The sequence below is a fragment of the Schistocerca nitens genome, chromosome 5, assembly GCF_023898315.1.
Source record: "Schistocerca nitens isolate TAMUIC-IGC-003100 chromosome 5, iqSchNite1.1, whole genome shotgun sequence".
Classification (NCBI taxonomy): domain Eukaryota; kingdom Metazoa; phylum Arthropoda; class Insecta; order Orthoptera; family Acrididae; genus Schistocerca; species Schistocerca nitens.
In genome coordinates, this window is record NC_064618.1 from 409,962,346 (window position 1) to 409,990,037 (window position 27,692).

The following is a 27,692-nucleotide window of genomic DNA, read 5'->3' on the forward strand; positions in this document are numbered from 1 at the left end:
CATTTCTGTTATATTGTTATTATCATGTAAGTTATAATTCAACTCCGTGTAATTTGACATGTTCTGTATCTTTGTGGTTCACTCGCTACCTGGATCTACAGAACACAAAAACAATAAATAAAAAATAAACCTCTGTTTACGTTTTTTGTGGGGTTCCACAGTAGAAGGTACGGCACATTCACCCATCTGCAACCATGCCACATTATTTTGACACATGATCTGTTCACACAGGATGGATTTCTGATGTTAAATGACAACTGTTGCAACACAACAAAGTTTGGTGTCCAATTTCCACTCCCAATATTCCATGGGATGCTTGTGAAGTTTGTTCCCACCACAATCATCAGAAGTCACACAAATGTCCAATACTGTCAAGCATTCAGTCTACAGACCAGTTCTGCTGTTAAGTGCCAGGAAGAGACCTGGAGACATCAGAAGGTTTCAGATTGATTATATAATGATAAGGCAGACATTTTGGAACAGGTTTTAAATTGCAAGACATTTCCTGGGGAAATTTTGGGCTCTGACCACAGTTTATTCGTTATGAAATGTACATTAAAAATAAATAAATTGTAAAAAGGTAGGAAATTAAAGAGATGAGACCTGGATAGTTTGCAAGAACCAGAGAGCATCTAGAGTCTCAGAGGGAGCATTAGGCAATGATTGACTCGCAAAGGTAGGAAATTAAAGAGATGAGACCTGGATAGTTTGCAAGAACCAGAGAGCATCTAGAGTCTCAGAGGGAGCATTAGGCAATGATTGACTCGCAAAGGGGAAAGGAATACAGTAGAAGATGAAAGGCTAGGACTGAGAGATGAAATAGTGAAGGCAGCAGAGGATCAAATAGGACAAAAGACAAGGCCTAGAGTAATACAGGAGATACTGAATGTAATTGATGAAAGCAAAAAATTCAAAAATTTAGCAAATGAAGCAGATGAAATGCAATACAATGATCTGAAAAATGAGACTGACAAGAAGTTGTAAGAATTTAGAAGAATGTACTGCTAGGGGAAACGTAGATACCACCTACAGAAAAATTAAAGAGGCCTGTGGAGAAAAGAGAAGCAGCTGCATGAATATCAAGAGCTCAAATGGAAAACCAGCACTAAACAAAGAAGGTACAGCTAAACAGGAGGAAGGAGTATATAGAAGGTCTACACAAGGAAGATGAACTTAAGTCAATATTATAGAAATGGAGAGAACGTACGTGAAGCTGAGGTGAGAGATCTGACACTGCAAGAAAAATTTGACAGAGCAATTAAACATTTAAGTCTAAACAATGCACCGTGAGTACATGACATTCTGACAGAACTACTGACTGCCTTGGAAGAGCCAACCATGACAAAACTCTTCCATCTGATATGCAAGATGTATGAGAAAGGTGAAATGCCCTCAGACTTTAAAAGGAAAGTAATTATTCCAAGGCCAAAGAAAGCAAGTGCTGACAGACATGAACATTATCAAACTATCAGTATAATAAGCCTTGGCTGCAAAATACCAGAATAATGGAGAAACTGGTAGGAGTCGGCCTCAGGGAAGATCAGTTTGGATTCCAGTCAAATGTAGGAACACACACGGCAAAACTGACACTATGCTTTATCTTTGAAGATAGGTTAAGGAAAGGCAAACTTACATTTATGTATCATTTGTAGACTTAGGGAAAGATTTTGACAATGTTGGCTAGAATACGCTCCTTGAAATTTTGAAGGTAGTGGAAAAAATACAGGGAGTGAAAAGCTATTTACAACTTGTACAGCCAGCAGACGGCACTTATGGGAGTCGAGGGGCATGAAAATGAAGCAATGATTGAGAAGGGCAAGAGACAGGGTTGTAGCCAATCCTCGATGTTATGCAATCTGTATACTGAGCAAGCAGTAAGGGAAACAAAAGAAAAATTTGGAGTAGGAATTAAAGTTCAGGGAGCAGAAATAAAAACTTTGAGGTTTGCCGATGACATTGTAATTCTGTAAAAGACAGCAAAGGACTTGGAAGAGCAGTTGAACAGAATGGACAGTGCTCAGAAGAAGGATATAAGATAAACGTAAAAAACAAGAATAATGGAATGCAAATTAATTAAATCTGGTGAAGCTGAGGGAATTAGATTAGTAAACGAGATACCTGAAGTAGTAGATGACTTTTGTTATTTGGACAGCAAAACACCTGATGCTGGCCACAGTAAAGGGGATATAAATTGTGATTTGGCAATAGCAAGAAAAGCTTTTCTGAAGAAGAGAAATTTGTTAACATCAAACACAGACTTAAGTCTTGGGAAGTTTTTTCCAAAATCATTTGTATGGAACGTAGCCCTGATGGAAGTGATATATGGATGATAGACAGTTTAGACAAGAAGGTCCTGAAATGTTGTGATCCAGAACAATGTTGAAGGTTAGGTGGGTAGATCATATAACTAATGAGAAAGTACTGAACAGAATTGGGAAGGCAAGAAATTTGTAGCACAAACTGACTGATAAAAGGGATTGGCTGACAGGACACATATTCTGAGACATCAGGGGATTGCCAAGTTAGTATTTGGGTGTGGGATGGGGAGGGGGGGGGGGGCAGCAATTGAGGGAGACCAAGAGATGAATACACAGAGCAGATTCAGAAGGATGCAAGTTGCAAGAACTGCAACAAACCTATCTTTGGACTGAAGACTACAACAACAACAACAGCACAGGTAGGAGACAAACAATTGGTATCTTCTGTATTCATTCTTTTGTTGAGCCAACGGCCTGTTGCCTCTGATTCACTAGTAGGCAGAGATCAGGCTCCCATACATAGATGAATTAGTGTCTCATGTGCCATCTGGTGTTTTGACACTTATTACAGAGTCCTGGTATGGTGAGGTCTGAGCCAAACCTCCAAACCTTGTTCCTCTTTGTAACATCATCTTTGTTTTTTTTTTAAGATAAGTGTTCCATCACAGTCAATTTTCTACGCTATATCAGCCTCAGTTTCAATAACAGGAAAATTTCAGGACTGTCATTTCCAAAGATGTAACATTACAGAGAGAGAGAGAGAGAGAGAGAGAGAGAGAGAGAGAGAGAGAGAGAGAAAATCATATTTTTCTACCTAACCCCTCCATTGCTACATGGCAAAAACTAGTGCTTGTTTCATGGACATAAGATTTGCATTCCACTATTTGATGTAATAGCAGTAGTGTGTCAGATTGTCACAATCTGAATAATAAGCACCTTTTTTTCTGATTAAGCAGACGTGAATACCACACAAACCTTAACAGACGATCATGATTAATCTCCTTATTTGATGGTAGTTTGCAAGCAGACACAACAATCACTTTTCTTCCATAGGTGTCATCCCCAGCAACTTCAACAATTCCATAATTTGCAACATCACTGAAATCATCCTCTTCACCATCATCTTCAGGAAAATGGTAAGACAGGCTATCAACACCTGTTGAAATGACAGGGGCATTTACAAGTTCCTCTTCAAAATTTTCTTCTATTGTTCCATCAGAGACAGGAGATTCCAAGTAATCCAATCCTGTTGCTTCAACCTTCTCCTCCAAATCTGTACAGAAAGCACAAAAATGCAGGCAAACAGAAAACTAGCAGACTGTGACTGTGGGGGTAAGCTAATATTCACAGCATTATCCTGAAGTACACATATTCAAATATCACAAGTAAGTCACATACATCCACTGCAAAGTAATACATAGACATATTACACACAGAGCAGTAAATCACTTCAAAACAAATAAAAACATAAGACTTGGGAAGACCACACTGGAAACTTGAAGGGACGAGTGAACTGGTAATGACAAACTAAAGGACCCATCTAGAGATTCACACTTATTTAAAGTTTAAGCTTCTGTCCAATAGTGTTGAGAAATTTCTTCTGTTCAGATACATATACAAGAAGACCGCTGGGCTAATATTATTAAGTGGCTGCATACACTTTCAGAGATAGTTTTATATATTTATTTGGTTATGCATTTGACAATATTAGGGTCTTTGTGACCCGACAAACATCAAATGAACACACTTAACATGGCTGTCCTAATTTATTTTAATAATAACAATATTTCAGGATGCATTATCAAATTACAATTTTAATCACAGCTAGCTGTAATCTACTGGTGACTGAGGGCCTCCTCCAGACTACTTCATATATTACACAGCACAGGTTGGTGCTCAAGGACCAAAGACATTGGTCGGCATCACTGTGATATGCTTCACCAGCATGTCATACCTGCCTACAGGAGAGAGATGCATTGAACTCAAGTTTCATGCAAGGTGGGGTCCTACCATATACCGCTTGCGAAGTTCACTTGCTTCTCCAAAACACATTTGGAAACGATCGAATTATCAGCCGATTGTTTCCAAATGCTTGGCCAGCATGATCATTTGCTCTCACTCCCTGAGATTTCTGGTTGTGGGTCTACCTGAAGCACAGGGTTTACCACAGGAAAATTCAAACGTGCTGATCTGAAGTGCAGCATATAAAGAGAGGTAGCCAGCATACCTCAGACTTGCTTCATTTTGCAGCGCAGAATGCAATCCAGTGCTTTCAAGCTCTTCTGGACACTGATGAAGAAACAAAACTAAAGCTGTGTAAAGTTACTCTATAAGAGAGTTAACACTGTTTCACAAGATAGATCGTATGTTTATTGTTTAATTCTACTCTATGGAAATATGCTACTTCTGGGACACCACGCAGCAGGTTATATTATATTCAAGTCCTTGCAACACGACTCAAGCTATTCTCACACAATCTGAAACCAATAAATGAATTTCTCTGGGAAAGTTAAAAGGGAGCTAATCATTGAGGTCTTTAATAATCAAAGCTTTCAGGAGAATAATAAAGGATAGACTGCCAATTCAACCTTGTGGCGTCATCTGAGGTAGAGAGCCAAGCAGACAGCAAAGGGAAGATTTTTTTTTTTTTTTGGGTTTAAGGGTGCTCAACTACTGAGGTCATTAGTGCCCAGTCACAATTGGTAGATCACATAGAATCTAGTAAAACTCGAGGGGGGAGGGGGGAGGGGGGGGGGAGACACCAGAAAGTTCTTACAAAGATGCAGATAAAATAAGTGAAGGAGTTAGATGTCTTTGGACAAGCCAGTCAAAGTAATGAAACGAAGAACACTAGCAGCTGCTCGAGCGTCATCAGCTAAAATATCCTGTAAAGTAGATGGCAGAGACAGGACAACATGAGATTGACTAAAACGGGGACACGACAATAAAACATGGCGCACTGTTAATGCATGACCACAAGGGCACTGCGGGGCTGGGTCACCGGAGAGCAGGTAGCGGTGGCTAAACTGGCAATGCCCAATCCGCAACCTGGTCAGAAGGACCTCTTCTCACCGAGATGGTCGGGAGGAGGTTGTCCAAGCAGTTGGGAACGGTTTTACTGCCTGGAGCTTGTTTCCTTGAAGTGATGACCAAGTATCCCACCACAAGGACACAAGCCTCTTACAAACAACCCCACTAATGTCAGATGACGGGACACAATGGGAGGCTGGCCGAGGCAGGAGGACTGCAGCCTTGGCTGCAGCATCAGCAGCCTCATTCCCAGGCACTCCTACATGGCCGAGAACCCACAGAAAGCTGACAGGAGAGCCATCAGCAGCAGAAGAATGGAGGGACTGCTGGATCCGTTGCACCAAGGGATGGACCGGATATGGAGCTCCAAGGCTCTGAAGAGCACTGAGTGAATCAGAGCAGAGTACATACGATGAATGGCGGTGGCGGCGGGCATACTGAACGGCCTGATGGAGAGCAAAAAGCTCGGCCGTAAAGCTGGAACACTGGTCGAGGAGCCGGTATTTAAAGGTGACGGCCCCGACGACAAAGGCACAGCCGACACCATCGTCAGTTTTGGAGCCATCAGTGTAAATAAAGGTGTGACTGGCAAGTCGCACACGAAGTTCAACAAACCGTGAGCAATACACTGCAGCCGGAGTACCCTCCTTCGGGAGCGAGCTGAGGTCGAGATAAATATGAACCCGCAGGGGGAGATGTTGTGAGATGAAGAAGCTTGGGTGAAGTGTGCTGCAAAATGTTTTGTGATAATAGTAGGACCAGAATGAATATGGTTGTCTTAGAGGGTGCTGGAAATACTGGTTGCTAGCTGGCGTCACAAGATAAAATGCAACTTGGCTCAAATCTGCACAGAAGAGGTATAGGTCCTACGGCAGTGAGATATCTTTCTCAGCATTCTTTCCTATAATGTTTATGAGGTGGCATGCCCAGGTGTCGAGCCTTTTAAAGGCAATAAGGTTCTGTGGGAACTGAAGGATGCCACTGATGTCACTACAGTGCCAGCCTGCAATCTATGATTGATTATCAATTTCATATGTCCACTACGGGATTGGTTTCTGACGAAATGTTCACTAAAAGTGGAAATCATCAATTGCACTGCTTTTAGTATTGAAGTAATTGTGTTCTGTATTAAGTCATTGTTATGCCTTTCTAAAGTATCACTGGATGTTGGGGCAGTATTGAAAGCATGAAAGGGGAAGAGGTCGGGGAGGGGGGAAGAGGTCGGGGATGGGGGAAGAGGTCGGGGATGGGGGAGAGGTCGGGGATGGGGGAGAGGTCGGGGATGGGGGAGAGGTCGGGGATGGGGGAGAGGTCGGGGATGGGGGAGAGGTCGGGGATGGGGGAGAGGTCGGGGATGGGGGAGAGGTCGGGGATGGGGGAGAGGTCGGGGATGGGGGAGAGGTCGGGGATGGGGGAGAGGTCGGGGATGGGGGAGAGGTCGGGGATGGGGGAGAGGTCGGGGATGGGGGAGAGGTCGGGGATGGGGGAGAGGTCGGGGATGGGGGAGAGGTCGGGGATGGGGGAGAGGTCGGGGATGGGGGAGAGGTCGGGGATGGGGGAGAGGTCGGGGATGGGGGAGAGGTCGGGGATGGGGGAGAGGTCGGGGATGGGGGAGAGGTCGGGGATGGGGGAGAGGTCGGGGATGGGGGAGAGGTCGGGGATGGGGGAGAGGTCGGGGATGGGGGAGAGGTCGGGGATGGGGGAGAGGTCGGGGATGGGGGAGAGGTCGGGGATGGGGGAGAGGTCGGGGATGGGGGAGAGGTCGGGGATGGGGGAGAGGTCGGGGATGGGGGAGAGGTCGGGGATGGGGGAGAGGTCGGGGATGGGGGAGAGGTCGGGGATGGGGGAGAGGTCGGGGATGGGGGAGAGGTCGGGGATGGGGGAGAGGTCGGGGATGGGGGAGAGGTCGGGGATGGGGGAGAGGTCGGGGATGGGGGAGAGGTCGGGGATGGGGGAGAGGTCGGGGATGGGGGAGAGGTCGGGGATGGGGGAGAGGTCGGGGATGGGGGAGGGGAGGGGATGGGGGAGGGGAGGGGAAAGAGGTCGGGGATGGGGGAGGGGAGGGGAAAGAGGTCGGGGATGGGGGAGGGGAGGGGAAAGAGGTCGGGGATGGGGGAGGGGAGGGGAAAGAGGTCGGGGATGGGGGAGGGGAGGGGAAAGAGGTCGGGGATGGGGGAGGGGAGGGGAAAGAGGTCGGGGATGGGGGAGGGGAGGGGAAAGAGGTCGGGGATGGGGGAGGGGAGGGGAAAGAGGTCGGGGATGGGGGAGGGGAGGGGAAAGAGGTCGGGGATGGGGGAGGGGAGGGGAAAGAGGTCGGGGATGGGGGAGGGGAGGGGAAAGAGGTCGGGGATGGGGGAGGGGAGGGGAAAGAGGTCGGGGATGGGGGAGGGGAGGGGAAAGAGGTCGGGGATGGGGGAGGGGAGGGGAAAGAGGTCGGGGATGGGGGAGGGGAGGGGAAAGAGGTCGGGGTTGGGTGAGGGGAGGGGAAAGAGGTCGGGGATGGGGGAGGGGAGGGGAGGGGAGGGGAAAGAGGTCGGGGATGGGGGAGAGGAAGGTCGGGGAGGGGGGAGAGGAAGGTCGGGGATGGGGGAGAGGAAGGTCGGGGAGGGGGGAGAGGAAGGTCGGGGAGGGGGGAGAGGAAGGTCGGGGAGGGGGGAGAGGAAGGTCGGGGAGGGGAAGGAGGTCGGGGAGGGGAAGGAGGTCTGGGAGGGGAAGGAGGTCGGGGAGGGGAGGGTGTGGAAGATGACGTTGAGGGGAAGGGGTGGAAGAGGTCGTGGGGGGAGGGGGGTGGAAGAGGTCGTGGAGGGGAGGGGGTGGAAGAGGTCGTGGAGGGGAGGGGGTGGAAGAGGTCGTGGAGGGGAGGGGGTGGAAGAGGTCGTGGAGGGGAGGGGGTGGAAGAGGTCGTGGAGGGGAGGGGGGTGGAAGAGGTCGTGGAGGGGAGGGGGGTGGAAGAGGTCGTGGAGGGGAGGGGGGTGGAAGAGGTCGTGGAGGGGAGGGGTGTGGAAGAGGTCGGGGAAGGGAGGGGGTGGAAGAGGTCGGGGAAGGGAGGGGGTGGAAGAGGTCGGGGAAGGGAGGGGGTGGAAGAGGTCGGGGAAGGGAGGAGGTGGAAGAGGTCGGGGAGGGGAGGGGGTTGGAAGAGGTCGGGGAGGGGGGTGGAATAGGTCGGGGAGGGGGATGGAATAGGCCGGGGAGGGGGATGGAATAGGCCGGGGAGCGGGATGGAATAGGTCGGGGAGGGGAGGAAGAGGTCGGAGGGGCAGTACGGGTCGGGGAGGGGGGGAAGAGGTCGGAGGGGCGGTACGGGTCGAGACGTACCTCTCCCAACATTCCTGTTTCTGTCTTTTTATAAGCTGGTGATCACGGGCACGGAGACATTTAAAACCTATTAGGTGCTCTAAGGAAGGGTGCCGCTTATGTCGCTATACAGCTCGCATACGCTCTTTAATGGCCTCAGTGATTTCTGGTGACCACCAAGGTACTGACTTTCGCCGGGGCACCCTAAAGAACAAGGAATCATGCTTTCCAGTGCAGAAACGATTGTCCTAGTGACCCGCTCAACTACCACATCGATGGTACCATGTGGGGGAGATTCAACAGTGACAGTAGACATTGGGGGGAATCGTGCTGGGGGAGCGACATGGGAAAGTGGTCACTACCACATAAGTCATCGGGGCTCTCCAGTGGACAGATGGGTGAAGCCCTGGGTTGCTGACGGATAAGTCAATGGCCGAGCAAGTGCCATAAGCCACACTGAAATGTGTGGGGCCCCCAGTATTTAAGAGGCAGAGGTCGAGTTGAGACAGGAAAGTTTCAACATCTCGGCCAGTAAGCATGGCCGTTAAAACCTCCCAAAAGCAGGAGAGGTTTAGGGAGTTGATGAAACAGTTCAGCCAATGCTTTCAGGGGTACTGCACCATCTGGAGGAAAATAAACGTTGCAGACAGTTATTTCCTGTGTCGTCCTTATCCCGACAGCCGCAGCTTCAAGATGGGTTTGAAGGGGCACAAGTTCACTGCATACTGAGTTCAGGACATAGACACAAACTCCACCAGACAAACTTTTATAGTCACCACGGTTCTTGTAATATCCCCTATAGCCACGGAAGGCAGGGGTCCGCATTGCCGGGAACCAGGTTTCCTGGAGGGCAATGCAGAAAGCAGGTGTAAAGCTTAACAGCTGCTGAAACTCAGCCAGGTGGTGGAAAAAACCGCAGCAATTCCACTAGAGGATGAAGTTAGCACAAGGCTGGGAAGGCATGAAGCATGCAAGGAGGAAGGTTACGCCTCAGGGTCACCTGCTGCCACTGATTGAGTATTTGTATCCATTCCTATCATGAATGAGGCATCAGTGAGATCCAGGTTCTCAGGGGACACTAAGATCTCCACCTCATCCTCGGGTGCAGAATTGGGAGGGAGTGGTGGTGGTGTTGGGGCCACCGGAGTGTCCTTATTCTTAGCAGACTTTTTGTTTTGCTTGCCCTCTCACTTCTCTTTAGGGGCTTGCTGGGAGGACTTCTCTGAAGTAGCTTCACGCACAGAGGAAGACCTTGAAGCTCTTCGTCCAGCAGCTTTTGTCTCTGCCACTGGCGAGTGTCCGCTGTGGTATTAGTGGAGACCATGGGAGAGAGGTTCCCAAGAGACCCCTTTCCTACAAGAGGAGCCAGAGGAGGCTGTTGCTTCTCCAGGTGGGGGGAGGGGACCGATGTCCCGTGGGTTTGGGGCGGGGGGGGGGGGGGCGCTTGCTCCCGAAGTAGGTACTTTGGGAGCAATGGAAGGAGATTTTCCCCCTACCACCAAGGGGGCACATGTATCCTGGAGTGTTCATGACACAGTGTATGGTATGACTGGTACCTGTAGCGGCAGTGGTAATGTAGCTGCAACATATGTGGATGTCAACCGAGTGGGGTGTAATCGGCCAAATTTACGTTTAGCCTCTTGGTAAGTCAACCGGTCAGGGTCTAGTACTCCACAGCTTTCTGCTGCTTTTGGAGTATTGTGCTGTTTGGCGAGTAGGGGGAGTGCTGCTCTCCACAGTTAACACAAGTGGGTGAGTTTACAGCTCAGGCATCACAGTGCGATCCCTGTGTTGTCAGGGGCCTACCACCAATTGGGTACATGACAGCTCCACCACAACAGACTGTCTACCGTGCTGGATATTGGGCACAGAGAAATCCAATATTGTCATGGGGGGGGGGGGGCGGCGAAAGAGGACAGAAGACTATGGAAGAAGATGATATACCCTGGAAAGAGTCCTTACCCAAATAGCTGAATCGCAGGTGGAGATGCAAAGCTATGACAAGATTCAGGAGATCGAATCTAAGGGCACTATGGATAACTCATGCACCACATAAGGCATTCTTCCCCATATGGCCGGCACTTTAGTACAATTTGGAAAGTGTACAGGTCAAACCATAAAATGGGAACTGAACTTATAGGGCCAAAAAATGTGAGACACCTTTTAGTCGCCTCTTACGACAGGCAGGGATACCTTGGGCCTATTCTAACCCCCAGCCTCACTTGGGGGAGGAGGGGGGGGGGCTGATTGAAAGGCAACTTCAATAGATGAGTCATAGCAGGAAACAGTATATTGGCAGGCTACTGCCTGTGCCATTCTTAAGTGATTGGCAGGTAACAAGAAATCAACAGCTAGTATCCACAGAGTAGGGTTTTCCTGCAGCAAAGCATTAACGTCACATGGCAGTTTTATTGAGGCCACTGTTTATGCTGCCACACCCATGTCAACTGGTGCTGTTGGCAGGCGAACAGATGCGGTCTGTAAGATTGGAATCGCTGGCAGCCGGGCCATGGATAACTTACAGTTATCCTCCCTGTTCACATTTTTGACGTGTTTGATTATTTCAATAGCCTCTCTTATTTTTCACTTCAACATTTTTACATCCATTACTGTCAAGGAAGCACATCAGATTCTAGAAAATTTAGAAAATGGCCATGTTGCTGGTTGTGTTGAGCTACAGATAACTTCTATTCTGTTCCTGTTGTACATAACACTCATGATCCGACACTCGAGTACTAACGGCTCTCCCAGTTTCACCAATATCTACTTTGCTGCATTCACACTGAAGTTTGTAGATTGGTTTTGTTTTGCTTTAGGGCACAAAAATCAATTGGCGTAACATGCGCCCAAATTAAAACTATAGAACACAAAGACAGAGAGGAGTTAAAAAACGACTATACGTCAATTCCAATTGACACAAGGGAAGACAGCTAAAAACAGGGATGTGGAGAAAGGGCTAAAAACGACACGGCACAGAAACTGAGGTACAATACTAAAAATTAAATGGCCTTCACTATACCACTTTGGCAGATAGAAAGTAAAATAATGCGACAGCCCATGTGTCATTTGCTAAAACAGCCTATAACTCAGATGGCAAACCCAAGCGAGAATGTAAATGGTTAAAAAATGGGCATTCCATCTGGAAGTGGTTGACAGTTAAAACTTGGGCACAATGTGTATAAAGTGGTGGGGGTAGCGCCACTTATCAAATGACGATGACTAAAAAGGCTGTGCCCAATAGGCAGCCTAGAGGTGGTCGTCCACGCCACTGGAAGACGTTTAATATGCTGAAGCTTATTCCCGTGAAGGAAGGACCATTGGCGATGCCAAAGGGACACCACCTCCTGACAGACAGCAACACAAATATCATCGGAGGGAATATAGAAACTAGCAGGCTGAGGTACAAGGACTGCAGCTTTGGCAGCAGCCTTGTTTCCTGGCAGACCGACATGACCAGGAACCCAAATGAACATCACAGTGGCTCCACCAAGAGTGAGCAAGTGACAGTTCACTAAGGGATCGGCAGTGTACAGCGCACATAGACTTTGAAGGGCGCTGAGTGAGTCTGAGCAGAGGACACAATTGAAAAGTCTATGTTGCCAGATGTACTCTGTGGCCTGTTGCATGGCAAAGAGCTCGGCTTTATGTACTGAGCAGTGTGCTGGAAGCCAATATCGAAAGACACCCACGCCAGTGACAAAGGCACATCCAACCCCACGGTCAGTCTTACAGCCATCTACATCTACATTTATACTCCGCAAGCCACCCAACGGTGTGTGGCAGAGGGCACTTTACGTGCCACTGTCATTACCTCCCTTTTCTGTTCCAGTCGCGTATGGTTCGGGGGAAGAACGACTGCCGGAAAGCCTCCGTGCGCGCTCGAATCTCTCTAATTTTACATTTGTGATCTACTCGGGAGGTATAAGTAGTGGGAAGCAATATATTTGATACCTCATCCAGAAGCGCACCCTCTCGAAACCTGCACAACAAACTACACTGCGATTCAGAGCGCCTCTCTTGCAGAGTCTGCCACTTGAGTTTGCTAAACATCTCCGTAACGCTATCACGCTTACCAAATAAGCCTGGGACGAAACGCGCCGCTCTTCTTTGGATCTTCTCTATCTCCTCCGTCAACCCGATCTGGTACGGATCCCACACTGTTGAGCAATACTCAAGTATAGGTCGAACGAGTGTTTTGTAAACCACCTCCTTTGTTGATGGACTACATTTTCTAAGGACTCTCCCAATGAATCTCAACCTGGTACCCGCCTTACCAACAATTAAATTTATGTGATCATTCCACTTCAAATCATTCCACACGCATACTCCCAGATATCTTACAGAAGTAACTGCTACCAGTGTTTGTTCCACTATCATATAATCATACAATAAAGGATCCTTCTTTCTTTGTATTCACAGTACATTAAATTTGTCTATGTTAAGGGTCAGTTGCCACTCCCTGCACCAAGTGCCTATCCACTGCAGATCTTCCTGCATTTCGCTACAATTTTCTAATGCTGCAACTTCTCTGTATACTACAGCATCATCCGTGAAAAGCCGCATGGAACTTCCGACACTATCTACTAGGTCATTTATATATATTGTGAAAACCAATGGTCCCATAACACTCCCCTGTGGCACGCCAGAGGTTACTTTAACGTCTGTAGACGTCTCTCCATTGATAACAACATGCTGTGCTCTGTTTGCATCAGCTTATACAAAGGTACTATTGCGAAGTTCCATGCGAAGGTCGTGAAACTGAAGGCGATAGAGCGAGGCTGGAGTAGTGTCCTTAGAAAGCAAATGAAGGCCAAGGTTAGCATGGACCGCTTCATGAAGCCAAGGTGGTGAAAGGGTTCAAACCCAGCGGGAAAGGTGTATGTAGTGTGAAGTTACGGTGCCGTAACAAGTGCTGAAAGTGGAGTCCAGGAGGTGACAGAGAAGGGGGACGCGCCCCATACTGCTGACCAAAGGAATCATCAAAGAAGGAGGCATAGGATGGGTGGCCACACATGGCAGACAAACAGCATGCATACTTACTGAGGAGAAAGTCACGGCGGTAGGACAGTGGTATTTCGTTGGTTGGATTAAAAGAGGGGGAAAGGGACCAAACTACGAGGTCATCAGTCCCTTGTTCCAAATAAAACAATGCTACAAATGTGAGAATAAAACAAATGAGACTGACAACTCAAAATAGAATGAAGGGAAAAATCACAAGAACAATGAAGGGCAAGAAACATGTAAATGGACGAAAGGGGACAAGAAAACCACAGAAACGCAAGAAAGGGGAAGAAGAGATTAAAAGAACAAAGCAAATTATCATGGCTGGCTGACCACACATTACAACCTCCACCGTACAAGCACTAGGGTGGAAGGCACAAAGGGACAAAGGACATGCACTAAAACTTAAATCAAATGATAAAAACCACCCTCACGAATAAAATGTAAAACTAAATCAGCCGATCAGGCGTTGTCAAATAAAATTAGCGGCAACGAGTCCGATGACCCAAGATTTTGTCACTGGACAGTCAAAGTGGGACAGTGCACCAGAATGTGGGCCACTGTCAACCGGGAACCGCACCGACACTCAGGTGGGTCTTCACGGCACAGGAGGTAACCGTCGGTCACCCAAGCATGGCCAATGCAGAACCAGCAGAGGACAACTGATTCCCTGAAGAGGCCCCCATGGAAGACTTCCACACATTCGTAGTCTCCTTAATAACAAGCAGTTTTTTGCGTGCACTGTTATGCCATTCCATCTCCCAAAGCCGAAAAACCCTACGGCTTAAGTTAGAACACAGGTCAGGTCCAGAGATACCCATCTCCAGAAGCAGTTTCCACGTAGTCTGTTTGGCCAGCCTGTCGGCTAGTTTGTTGCCTGGGATGCCGACATGTCCTGGGGTCCACACGAACACCAATGAACGAAGGGACCGGCCTAGGACACAGATGAGCTCTGGGATGGACACTACCAAAGGATGGCAAGGGTAGCACTGGCCGATAGCTTGTAAGCTGCTCAAGGAGTCAGTACACAGAAGAAACGATTACCCAGGGCATGAACGAATATACTGAAGTGCACCAGAGATGGCCACCAGCTCTGCAATGAATACGCTGCGGCCATTGGGCAAGGAATGTTGTTCGAAATGGCCTCTGTGGATGTAGGCAAAGTCAACATGACCATCTCCCATCGAGCCGTCAGTGTAAACCACTTCAGAGCCCCGGAACACATCAAGAATCGAGAGGAAGCGACAGCGGAGAGCGGCAGGAGTAACTGAGTCCTTAGGGTCATGCGAAAGGGACAGACGAATCTGCGGCCTAGGTGTACACCATGGAGTTGTATGGGGACGGACCTGGATGGGAGGTGGTAAAGGGAAGGACTCCAGTTCAGACAGAAGGGATCGCATGCGAACCGCAATCGTTAGTCCTGACCTGGGCCGCCGATGTCAGAAATGAACTGCCGCAGGTGGAAAAAGGAGACAATAATTCAGATGCTCAGAACTATGAATGTGTGCAATGTAACTGGCGAGCAGTTGTGCATGTCGGATCTGCAATGGAGGGGCTCTCTGGCCTCCACCAGGACATTGGTCGACAGACTCTTTCTAAAAGCTCCCGTCGCTAGACAAATGCCACAGTGGAGCGCTGGGTCGAGTACACGAAACACTGAGGACACCTACAGTCAAGGCGGGATTGAACAAGGACTCTGTAGAGCTGCAGCAGAGTAGAACAATCTGCATCCCAGTTGGTGTTGCTCAGGCAGCAGAGGGCATTGAGGTGTTGCCAGCACTTCCACTTAGGCTGACGAAGGTGAGGTAGCCAAGACAATCGGGAGTCAAAAACCAGTCTTGAGAATCGATACATCTCCACTACAGTGAGTGGATCATCCTGAAGGTATAGTTCTGGTTCGCGGATGAACAGTACAACGCCGACAGATGTGCATGACACACGACTTAGTGGCCGAAAACTGCAATCCATGGGTGAGAACCCATTACTGCGCCTTGTGGATGACTCCCTGTAAGCGCCGTTCAGCAACACCTGTGCTGGTGGAGCAGTACGAAATGCAGAAGTCATCTGCATACAGAGAGGGTGAGATGGATGGCACTATAGCTGCTGCTAGACTGTTAATGGCCACTAAAAATAGTGATACACTCAATACAGAGCCCTGCAGTACCCCATTCTCCTGGGCATGGGGGGAGGGGGGAACTATGGGAGGCATCAACTTTGACATGGAAAGCACGGAACGACAGAAAATTCTGGATAAAAATTGAGAGCGGGCCTTGTAGACCCCACTCGTATAATGTGGCAAGTATATGATGTCGCCAGGTAGTGTCATACACTTTGCGTGGATAAAAAAAGACGGCACGGATGGCAGAATCTAGGGATACAAGATTACCAGGGGTAGTCCAGGGACACAAGATTATCAGGGGTAGAGTGCGTGGAGTCACGTGCCCCAGTAGGCCATGTGACTCCAGGACCCAACCTAACCGCCTACACACCATACGTTCCAGCAGCTTACGAAGAATGTTGATGACGCTGATGGGGCGAAAGCTATCCACATCAAGTGGGTTTTTGCCAGGTTTGAGCACTGGAATGATGGTGCTCTCCCGCCAGTGCAATGGAAAGACACCATCACGCCAGATTTGGTTGAAGACCACGAGGAGATGTGGCTTGTAGAAAGCCAAGAGATGTTTAATCATCTGACAGTGGATCTGATCCGGCGCAGGAGCTGTGTCGGAGCAAAGTGCAAGTGGCTGAGGAGCTCCCACTTCATAAATGGGGCATTATAGGGTTCACTGTGGCATGTAGTGAACGAGAGGACTTTCCTTTCCATCCGCCAATTTGTGGGTACGAGAGGCTGGGAGGTAGTTCTCCGACACAGAGACTCGAACATAGCATCAGCAAAGTACTCGGCAATCGCGTTTGCGTTCATACATAGCATGGCACTGATGGTAACACCAGGGACACCTGCTGGGGTCTGGTACTCAAAAAAAACGTCTGATCTTCATCCAGATTGGGGAAGGTGATGTATGGCACCCACTGGTCGACACGTACCTCTCCCAACACTCTTGTTTCTGTCGTTTTATAAGACGGCGTACACGGGCACGGAGCCGCTTAAAGACTACCAGATGCTCTAGGGAAGGTTTTCACTTACATCACTGTAGAGCTCACCAAAGATCTATAAATGCCTCAGGGACTTCTGGTGACCACCACGGGACTGCATTTCGCTGGGGGCACCCTAAAGTTCTTGGGATTGCATTTTCTGCTGCAGAAATGATTGCAGTAGTCACCTGCTCAACCATCACATCGATGTCACCATGTGGGGCAGAGTTAAAGGCGACATCAAAGATGAAAGTTTCCCAGTCCGCCTGGTTCAAAGCCCATCTCGGCAGGCGTCCGTGGGACTGACGCCGGGGCAGTGACAGGAAGATGGGGAAGTCACTACCACTCAGGTCGTCAGGTGCTCTCCAGTGGATAGATGGAAGAAGTCCTGGGTTGCAAATTGATAAATCAATGGCCGAGTAACTACCTTGAGCCACACTGAAATGTGTGATGGCCCCAGTATTTAAGAGGAAGAGGTCGAACTGAGACAGTAAATTTTAGACATCTTTGCCTCGGCCGGTAAGCACAGTGTCACCCCGCAAGGGGTTATGGATGTTAAAATTTCCCAAAAGCAGGAAAGGTTTAGGGAGTTGATCAATCAGTGCAGCTAATAGATTGCACCATCTGGAGGAAGATATAGATTGCAAACATTTGATTTCCTGCATCGTCGTTATTCTGACAGCCACAGCTTCAACAGGGGTTTGAAGGGGGACAGATTCACTAAAGACCGAGTTTAGGACATAAATGCAAACTCCACCTGACACTTGATTATAGATAGCCGCAATGGTCAGAGGTCCCCATTGCCGGGAACCAGGTTTCCTGGAGAGCAATGGAGAAAGCAGGTGTAAAGCTTAACAGTTGCCGTAGCTCAGTCAGGCGGTGGAAAAAACTGCTGCAAATCCACTGGAGAATGACATCATCGTGAGACTCTGAAGGCATGGAACATTCAATGAGGCAGTTTACATCAGAGTCACCTGCTACCACTGACGTTTTGCCCGAGCAGTCTATATCCACTGTGTCTGGGTCCAGTGAGATCCAGGTCCTCAGCGGATGCCATAATCTCCACCCCATCCTCAGACGCAGAGCCTGTAGGTAACGGTGGTGTGGGTGCAACTGCAAGTTCCTTGTTCTTAGGGGTCTTCTTTTTCGATATCTCATGCTGTTCCTTGGGTTTCCCTGGCTGGGAGGTCTTCACTGAATCAGACTCCAAGACTGAGGATGAGCGCATGAAGCCCTACGACCAGCTGCTTTTGGGCTCTTTAGTCACTGGCAGGTGTCATCTTTCTCACTAGCAGAAACTAGGGAAGGGAGTGATCCAAGGGACCTCTTCCCAGAGAGAGGAGATGAAGATACTTTACGCTTCTCTGACTCAGAAGTGGGGACTGAAATGAACATGGTTGGGAGGGGGGGGGGGGTGTTGCTCCTGAAGTAGGTGGTGTGGGAGCGACAGCGAGGGAAGTGCCCCCCTCCCCATCATCATCAAGGGGGCAGGTGTAGTCTCACGGTTCTTAGTGGTGACAGGAATTCGAGGAACTGATGGGGTGAGAACTGTTCTTGTAGCGGCGGCATATGAGGTCATAGCCATAGGATGTAGGTGCTCAAACTTCCTCTTAGCCTCAGTGTAGGTCAGTTGGTCCAGGGTCTTATTTTCCATGATTTTCCTCTCTTTCTGCAAAATCCTGCAGTCTGGCGAGCAAGGTGAATGATGCTCTCTGCAGTTGACACAGATGGAAGGCGGAGCGCATGGAGTATTGGGATGCGACGGATGTCCACAATCTCGACAGGTGGGGCTGGAAGTGCAGTGAGAAGAAATATGGCTGAACTTCCAGCACTTAAAGCACCGCATCAGGGGAGGGACTTGAGGTCACAGCAGTAGAAAATCACCTTGACATTCTCGGGCAACGTGTCACCCTCGAAGGCCAAGATGAAGGCACCAGTGACAACCTGGTTATCCCTCAGACCCTGATGGACGCGTCGGACAAAATGAACACCTCGCTGCTCTAAATTGGCAAGCAGCTCCTCGTCAGACTTCAAAAGAAGGTCCCTGTGGAATATAGTACTCTGGACCATATTTACGCTCTTATGAGGGGTTATGGTAACAGAAACATCCCCCAACTTGCCACAAGCAAGTGATGCCCGTGATGGGCAGAGAATGCTGTTTTTATCAAAACTTACCCAGAGCGCATTTTGTACAAGCCTTCCATCTCCCCAAACTTATCCTTCACATGCTCCACAAAAAATTGAGGCTTCATGGTCATGAAAGATTCCCCATCAACTCTCGTACATATGAGGCACTGGGGCGAATAAGCTTCACTGCCATCCTTAGCCTGGTGTTCCTCCCATGGTGTGGCCAGGGAGGGGAACAACATGGGGTCATACTTCTTAGCATTAAGGTTAGACTTTGCTCGCTTAGAGACTGCTGGCGATGAACCACCAGCAAGAGATGATGGACTATGTTTCATCATGTGTCATCCGCCCTGATGCCACCCACTCCGACCAGGGGGCCTCCCCACGGGCGCTACACAGCCGCAGCAAAGGCCACCTGGCAGGATGGCCATTGCCGCGAGTCCCAATGCCCCAGGGTGTGGGGCATCTACTCCTTGGCTTATGAGGGGAGTTAATGGCACAGGCATCAGTAGAGCAATCCCTGTGTTGTCAGATCATCTTTGGCACACGAAGTGACACTGCATAGTGCATGGTGGAAAACGCACTCAGGAAGGTGTCTTTGCCCAAGAGATGGAGAATGGGTGGGACTGCAATGCGACAACGAGAAAGTGGGCTAAAGATCTCAATGCTCGTGGGCATGATGCACCATGTAAGGCGCCCTTCCCCAATTGGTTCGCTCTTTGGGACAATTTTGAAAAACTGAGGTCAAACCTTACAGGGGGCAATCACATAAAGGCCGAAACATGTGAGGCTCCTTTTAGTCACCACTTACGACAGGTAGAAACATCTCAGGCCTATTCTTACCCCAAGACCCGCATGGGGTGGACAGTGGTATTTCAGGAGCTTCAGCATACTGACTCTCAACTGGGCTAGTGTAAAAGGCACCAGTGGCCAAACGGATTGTGGATAGTGTTGGGACGGTGTAAGAGGGATGGATGTGCAGATGCATAAACAAAACACTCATAGTTAAGTTTTGAACGGACAAGGGACTGGTACAAATGTAGGAGGGTGGTTCAATCGGCACCCCAGGAAGTACCATTGAGAACATACAGGACACTGAGGAACCTCATGCAGTGGGCTGCCAGGTAAGACAAATGGGAGAACCAAGAGTGTTTTCTATCGTGCATGAGCCCCAGGAATTTCATAGTTTCAATGAATGGACGGGCAACAGGCCCAAAACGTAAAGTTGGTGGGAGAAACCAGCTGCGTCACCAGAAATTCATACAGACGGTTTTGTCAGAGGAGAAGCGAAAGCCATTGTCAATGCTCCAGGAGTAAAGACAATCATGACATCACTGAAGCCGCCGCTCAGTGAGATAGGTCCATGGAGAACTGCAATAAATGGCAAAATCGTCAACAAAAAGGGGGTCGGAGATGCCCGGAGGGAGACAGGCCATTACAGGGTCAATGGCGGTAGCAAAGAGGATGACACTCAGGACAGAACCTTGAGGCACACTGTTTTCCTGGATAAAGGTGTCCAACAAGGCAAAACCCACACACACCTTGAAAACTCGATCATTTAAAAATTCGTGAAGGAAATAGGGCAGTCGGCCACAGAAGCCCCATGTGTAAAGAGTAGGGAGGATACCAGTTTCCGAGCAGATGTCATAGGCCTTTTCTATATCGAAAAACACAGTCACAGTCTGGGATTTCTGCAGAAAACCATTCATGACGTGGATGGACAAAGTAAAGAGTTGTTCAACAGCAGAATGCCGCACTCTAAATCCACATTGTGCATTTGTTGGTAAATTGTGAGTCTCGAGCCACCATACCAGCTGGGCATGAATCATAAGTTCCATCACCTTGCAAACGCAGCTGTTGAGAGAGATGGGGCAGTAGCTAGGAGGAAGGTGTTTGTCCTTACCGGGCTTAGGTATGGGTATGACAGCGACTTCACGCCAAAGTGCAGGAAATGTGCCCTCTACCCATATGTGGTTGTACATGTTAAGCAGAAAGTGCTTGCTTACTAGAGAAAGGTGCTGCAACATCTGAATGTTGACAGTGTACGGCCCTGGGGCGGAGGATCGGGATGAAGTGAGAGCGTGATCTAGTTCCCCCATAGTAAAGGCGCCATTGCAGCACTCCCAATTCTGAGAAGAGAAGTGTGGTGTCACCGCCAGACACCACACTTGCTAGGTGGTAGCTTAAATCGGCCGCGGTCCATTAGTACATGTCGGACCCGCGTGTCGCCACTGTCAGGATCGCAGACCGAGCGCCACCACAAGGCAGGTCTCGAGAGACGTACTAGCACTCGCCCAGTTGTACGGACGACATTGCTAGCGACTACACTGACGAAGCCTTTCTCTCATTTGCCGAGAGACAGTTAGAATAGCCTTCAGCTAAGTCCATGGCTACGACCTAGCAAGGCGCCATTAGTTACTTCATGAATCTAAAGAGTCTCACTTGTATCATCAAGAATGCTGTATACCAAAGGACGATATAAAAGTTAAGTGTTCTAGTAGCTACGTTCTTTTCTTTATCACATTCATTACGAATCCTGTTCCAGACTTAACGCCAGACGGCGTGAGTTGACGCGTGCCCTTTTGGCTACTTCACTGTGGACTGGCTGCCTTAACAGTCCACTACAAGAAGGGTATCGCCCGAGCCTCCTCCACTTGTTTCCGATGGAGGAAAGCAGGGTGATAGTGGGAAGAACTCGAAACTTCCGCAAAATGGCGGCTCAAGGTGTTGGAGATGACAACAGGGTCCACAATGACATCGTTTGCAACTGTCAGGCTGAAAATCGGCAAATGGATGTTGGTCCCAGAGAGCCGTCGGAAGTTGGCCCACACAACAGGGGAAAGAGGGTGGAACTATTAAAAGAACTAGTGAATGAAATCAGCTAGCTTTTTTGCTATCCTGAAGAACGCGACAACACTTTGCATGCATCTGTTTATAATGAATGCAGTTCATCAGGATGACGGTTAAAATGCAGAGAGCACGTCTCTGTGCACAAATTGCACCACAGCACGCGTCAGTCCGCCAATGGACTGGGACATGGCATGGTAAAGAGGAAGTGTGACGAATGGAACATTCCGCAGCAGTAAGGACAATGTTTGTGAGATATTCCACCTGGTCATTACAACTTGGTCGCCAGGGAGGAGTAAAGCCGCCAGTCAGCCTTATAAGCTGCCATTTGGGTGTGCACGCAGGTGGGGTAGGAGTCAGCAAACAGATAGCACATGGGAAATGGTCACTCAAGTAGGTGTCAGAAAGAACAGACCACTCAAGATGATGGGCAAGCTGTGCATTGCAGGATAGGTCAAAATGGGAATAGGTGTGCGACAACTCAGAAAGGAAAGTGGGTGCTCCAGTGTTAAGGCAAAAGAGGTTGATTTGATTAAGATCAGCCAAGAGGGCACCTCTCTGACAGATTCTGGGAGAACACCAAAAGGGATGATGCTCATTAAAGTCACCGAGTAGCAGAAATGGGGGAGACAGTCACCAAATAAGCTGAAGGAAGTCTTCCCTGGTGATATTGAATGATGGAGGGACATAAATGATACAGAGGGAAAAGGTCAGGTGGGGAAGAAAAAGGCGAACTGCAACAACTTGAAGATGGGTAGCCAGGGAGGTGGGTTGACTATGCATGTCATCCCGTATGAGCAGCAAGACGTCCCCATAAAATAGAATGCCGACCTCAGGGGGAAGGTCCAGGAGGAAATGTGAAAGCTCAAAGCTGTCATGAGGACGCAATTTCATTTGCTGGAGGCATAGTACAAGAGGACACTGTGATGCAAAATGCAGCTGTAAATCCTCTTTGTGGGACTGAAGGCCATGAATGTTCCATTGAAGAAGAGTCATGATGATGATGAAGAGATGTAGGGGTGTCACCTTGGCAGCTGCCGAGTGACAGCCTGTGAAGAGTAGCTGCTACAGGGCACAGAAGCAGGAGGATACTGCTCCATGGGGTCAACAGAAGCATCAGATTGCTTGTGCTGTTGGTCTGTGCAGTCCAACGCTGAAAAACAGTTGGTAGTGTGCACCGGCGACACGGATGCCAGCCAGGCTAAGGTATCACTTGGCAACACCATCAAAGTGGATCGAGTCGGTGAAGGAGAAGACCATTTGCCTTTGGTGGACTTCTTCAAACCTTTCTGGTTAGAGGAAGACTCGGGTATTGTTTGGCTGGAGGGATGTAGGAAGTCTTCAGGGGAGTACTCCTCCTGTCCTTTCCGGCCTACCAGTTGTGTAGCCTCGCCCCATGAGGCAAGAGTTTGATAGCTTGTTGCACAGCTGGAGGGAGGGGGGATGGTGATACTACCTTGAAACAGGACAATTTCACAACCTCAGAGCTGAATTTGAGTTCACATGTCTGCGTGGCCATGTCCTTCATGGAGTGAGGGGGTAAGAAGAACAGAACTATATGTGCCAGACAGGAGAACGCAGGGTCTGTGACTAGCCAATAAATTGCGAGTGACTTGGGCAAACACTTTTTCCTTTACCCAAATCTCTTGGACAACCCACTCATCAACATACACGGGACAATCCCTAGAGGAGGTGGCATGGCCGCCATTGCAGTTGATACAGTGGGGAGAAGGAGGTGGACAATTGTCGTCGTGTGCATCCCTACCATAGGTTACACATTTGGCTGGGTGTTGACAATACGTTCCAGTGTGGTTGAAATGATGCCACTGGTAGCAGCACATTGGGTTCGGAATGTACGGGCGGTCTGTGATAATTTCATAGCCTGCTTTGATCTTGGACAGAAGCACCACTCTATCAAAGGTGGGAAAAAAGAGTGCGGATGGGCACTAGGGAGGAATCTACCTTCGTCATCACCTGATGGACGGCAATGACACCCTGATCAGAGAGGTAAGATTGGATTTCAACCTCGGTTAGACCAACGAGCAGCCTAGTGTAAATAACACCACGGGAAGAATTCAAAATTCTATGGGCCTTGACACGAACAGGGTAGCTGTGGAGAAGCAAGGTGGCAAGCAGTTGTTGTGCTGGAGACTCAGAAGTAGTCTCCAAAAGCAAAGTGCCATTCTGTAAATGAGAGCAGCATTTCACAGGGCTGGCAATCAGCAACACCTTTCTGAATAACAAGTGGATTTACTGTGGTGAAGGTCTGACCGTCTTCAGTATGTGAGACCTCGAGGAATCGTGGTGCAGTGGAAAGGGTCTTTGAATTGTTAGCCTCATTACATTTACGTTTCATAGACGATGACTGTGAAGATGATTGGCTCATTGTGAGAAAATCCACCATGTTTGCCAGCGTCTCCAATGGTGCACTTCGTCCAACTGCCCCCCCCCCCCCCCTTTCACGAGAGGTGCACCTGCCTTAGGTGATTGTTCACACCTGAGGTCACACCTCTCGAACACCTGAGAGACGGAACAATCAGCAATTTGGGAAGGTTGCAGCTCAGGCAATCACCCCTCCCTAGACCTGGCCTGTACCAGTGGGAACATGCAAACCCTATTCGTTGACCCAGGGCCGGGAATTACACGTTATCCAGTCACCTGTTATGCGTTAGATGCATGGGCAGGCCTTCCGCAGTGCAAAGGGAGGAAGAAGAAAAAGAGGAATCTCACACGCCGAAGTGGAGGAATGAGAGGTGAAGGGAAACAAAGAAAGGAAAAGGGAGCGAAAAACTAGTGGTGAGACTGTTCTGATGTCAGCAACAGACAATGCCGAACATTCTCAATAACACCCCAGACATGTTCCTCAAGGGAGGGGGGAAAGAACAGGAAAAGGATAGAAAAGAGGATAGACATGCAGCACAGAAGGGAAGAAATGCTGCAAAGGCTGGGGCCCCTTGGTAACCAAGCACAAACCTGACAAAAAGTGTCGAGCCCCCTGTGGGGTAAGTTTGTAGATGCCTGCAGCATGGAGAGCATTTACAGGATCCTTAGTGGCCCTCAACAGACCTCAGGATTCCTCTGTTAACAAACACTGCTGGAGATTAACGTAAGTCAGTCTCCACCTTAGCCAAACATGCTGGAGGAAGGACACATTTACCAGGTCCATACAGAAGTGCTACATATAGCCAACATGGAAGAAAACTAAGTCTGTTAGAAAGTAATCAAACATTTAGCTTAAAATCCCCAGTTGATTCTAAACAATCAATTACAGGTGAGCACATCCCCACTTTTAAAGCTTCATATGACGCAATCAACCATCCACACCCACGGACCATCACAGTGACACATATTGCTACACAAAATTAAAACACAATAGAATTTCACATTCCTCACCTTACTTACCTCACATTATAACAATATAACTTATAATAATGAAATATTGTGTATTTTAATTATGTACTGGGTTTAATACTGCCCACTGTGTATACTGTAATTTACAATGCAAAACACGTTTGTTGCTCCACATAAATGAAGACTCTCCAAATTTCTTCTTGGTATTGTTCACTGCTTGCTCAGTGTACAGACAGGCTACAACTCTGCCTCACTCCCTTCTCAACTAAGACTACCCTTTCATGTTCTCCAACTATTTTAATTCCAGTCTGGTTTCTGTACAAGATTTAAATAACTTTTTGCTCCCTGTATTATATCCCTGCTACTTCAGAATTTCAAAGAGTGTACTGTAGCCAACACTGTCACGAACAACTCTGAAATACAGAAAAGTCTTGATTGCACAATTCTTTATTAAGCATTACGTGTTTTGAACTTTCATCGCAGACTGATGCTGTGGAATGTAAAGAAATTAATGACAGAAAATATACATACGTGCGCATCTAAGTATTCCAATATAGAGCAATTCCAAAGAGTATCAAATTTCAATACAGAGCTCATTTAAGTGAGAGCAGAAGCTTAATACAATAAAAAACTCACCTCATATATGGGTATTTTACAGTGCCACCGTCTATCCAATAGTAAACAATGGCGAGTACATGGCGCTAGCATTGACCATAGAAAGCAAGTTAAATAGCAACTTCACAGACTTCTATACACTGTGATTAATTACATGTCAGCACATCGTGAACAAAATTAACAAAAACATTTTTGCTACTTTTATAGAAGATAAACTCAAACAAACCGTCTTTAGTCAATAATCAAAACGGAAGACAATTGTAACCAATAGCTGGTGTGGTATAATATTACCATAAAACCAATATGAGTAATAAGTAAAATGTAAGTGTGAAGGAATAAAATCGCATCTCCTTAGAGTTGTTATACATGACCTATATTGTAACTTTACTTTTTAATAAAAAATGTAATTTTCATTTCAAACTGTTGACACTCATCAAGGTTTACCTGAATGATTGTACTGTATGTCATCCATTGTTTGTTCGACCTATGTAATAATTACAGCTGGTCATACTCGTGTATCATTTCTTTGTATGATGGTTGTAGATGGATAACAGCTGGCCAGTTACACGATCTAACACCTAGTTAAGGAGTATTTAAAAGATAGATAGAGAGAGAGAGAGAGAGAGAGAGAGAGAGAGAGAGAGAGAGAGAGCCTTTTATCATATAATAATTCTTTCATTTCAAGTTCTTACCACCAATCCGGCTCATCTAAATGATTCTGTTATGTCATTTATCAGATGTTTGTCTATTGTAAATTGACTACATCTTGTGATTCTTATGTAAATTTACTTTTTGATGGTTGTGAACTTATTCCTTCACACTTACAATTTACTTATTACTCATATTGGTTTTATGTTTATATTGTACCACACCAGCTATTTCGATTCTTGACTAAAGACTACATATGTAAAGTTTTTTATGGTGTTACCTAACAACACACTTTTCATGCTGTTTGTTTTGAGTTTTTCTTCAATAAAAGTAGCAAAAATGTAGTTGTCAAATTTGTTCACGAGATGCTGACATTTACTTAATCATAGTGTACAGATATTTGTGAAGTTAATCTTAGACTTGCTTTCTATTGTGAATGTTAGCGCGCCATGTACTAGCCATCTCTTACCTCTTTGATAGTGCAGTCGCCACACTCAGTTTGGTTGGTTGCTTGGTTTAAAAGAAGGGGGGAAGGGACCAAACTGCTAGGTCATCGGTCCCTTTTCCAAATAAAACAATGCCACAAGGGTGAGAATAAAACAAGCAAGACTGACAACACAAAATGGAGATAAAGGAAAAACCACAAGAACGACGGAAGGGAAACAAACACTTACATGGAAAAAAGGAGAGAAGAAAACCACAGAAATGCAAGGAACATGTATAAGAGATTAAAATGCCAAAACAGATTACCATGGCTGGCTGGCCATGCGAATAAAAAGGAGAAGCCAGCCACTCTGCAACACATTAAAACCTCCACCCTAAAAGCAATAGGGTGGAGCACACAGAGGGACAAAGGACATGCGCTAAAATTTAGATCAAATGATAAAACACACCCTCACGAATCAAACATAAAACTACATCAGCCTATGAGGCATTGTCAGATAAAATTAGTGGCAACGAGTCTGGTAACCGAAGATTCCATCGGAGGGCGGTCAAAGTGGAACAGTGCACCAGAAAATGGGCCACTGTCAACCAGGCGCCGCACCGACACTGAGGCGCAAGAGGTAGACGTGGGTCGCCCAAGTGTGGCCAATGCGGAACCAGCAGAGAACCACAGACTCCCTGTGAGAGGCCCGCATGGAGGACAGAGACGTTCGTAGTCTCCTTAATGGTACGCAGTTCGTTGTGCTTATTGAGACTATGCCATTCCTTTTCCCAAAGCCGAAAAACCTGGCGACGTAAAAACGAACACAGGTCAGCTATTGGAATGACAATCTCCATAAGCAGTTTCCATGTAGCCTATTGGGCCAGCCTGTCAGCAAGTTCATTGCCTGGGATTTTGACATATCCTGGGGTCCACACAAACCACTGAATGACAGGACCGTTCCAGGGCATAGATGGACTCCTGGATGATCACCACCAAAGGAT

The 27,692-nt window shown here is 47.8% G+C and overlaps 1 protein-coding gene across 2 annotated transcripts in view; it reads right to left on the reverse strand.

The window, feature by feature from the left end:
• The window catches only part of LOC126259395 (rho GTPase-activating protein 1-like), a 98,332-nt gene that overhangs the window by 58,707 nt on the left and 11,933 nt on the right, over positions 1 to 27,692 (reverse strand). For both annotated transcript variants that reach the window (XM_049956167.1, XM_049956166.1), the window contains one exon: positions 3,234 to 3,531. In XM_049956167.1, the coding sequence (XP_049812124.1) occupies positions 3,234 to 3,531 (298 nt within the window). The remainder of the gene's footprint in view (positions 1 to 3,233; positions 3,532 to 27,692) is intronic.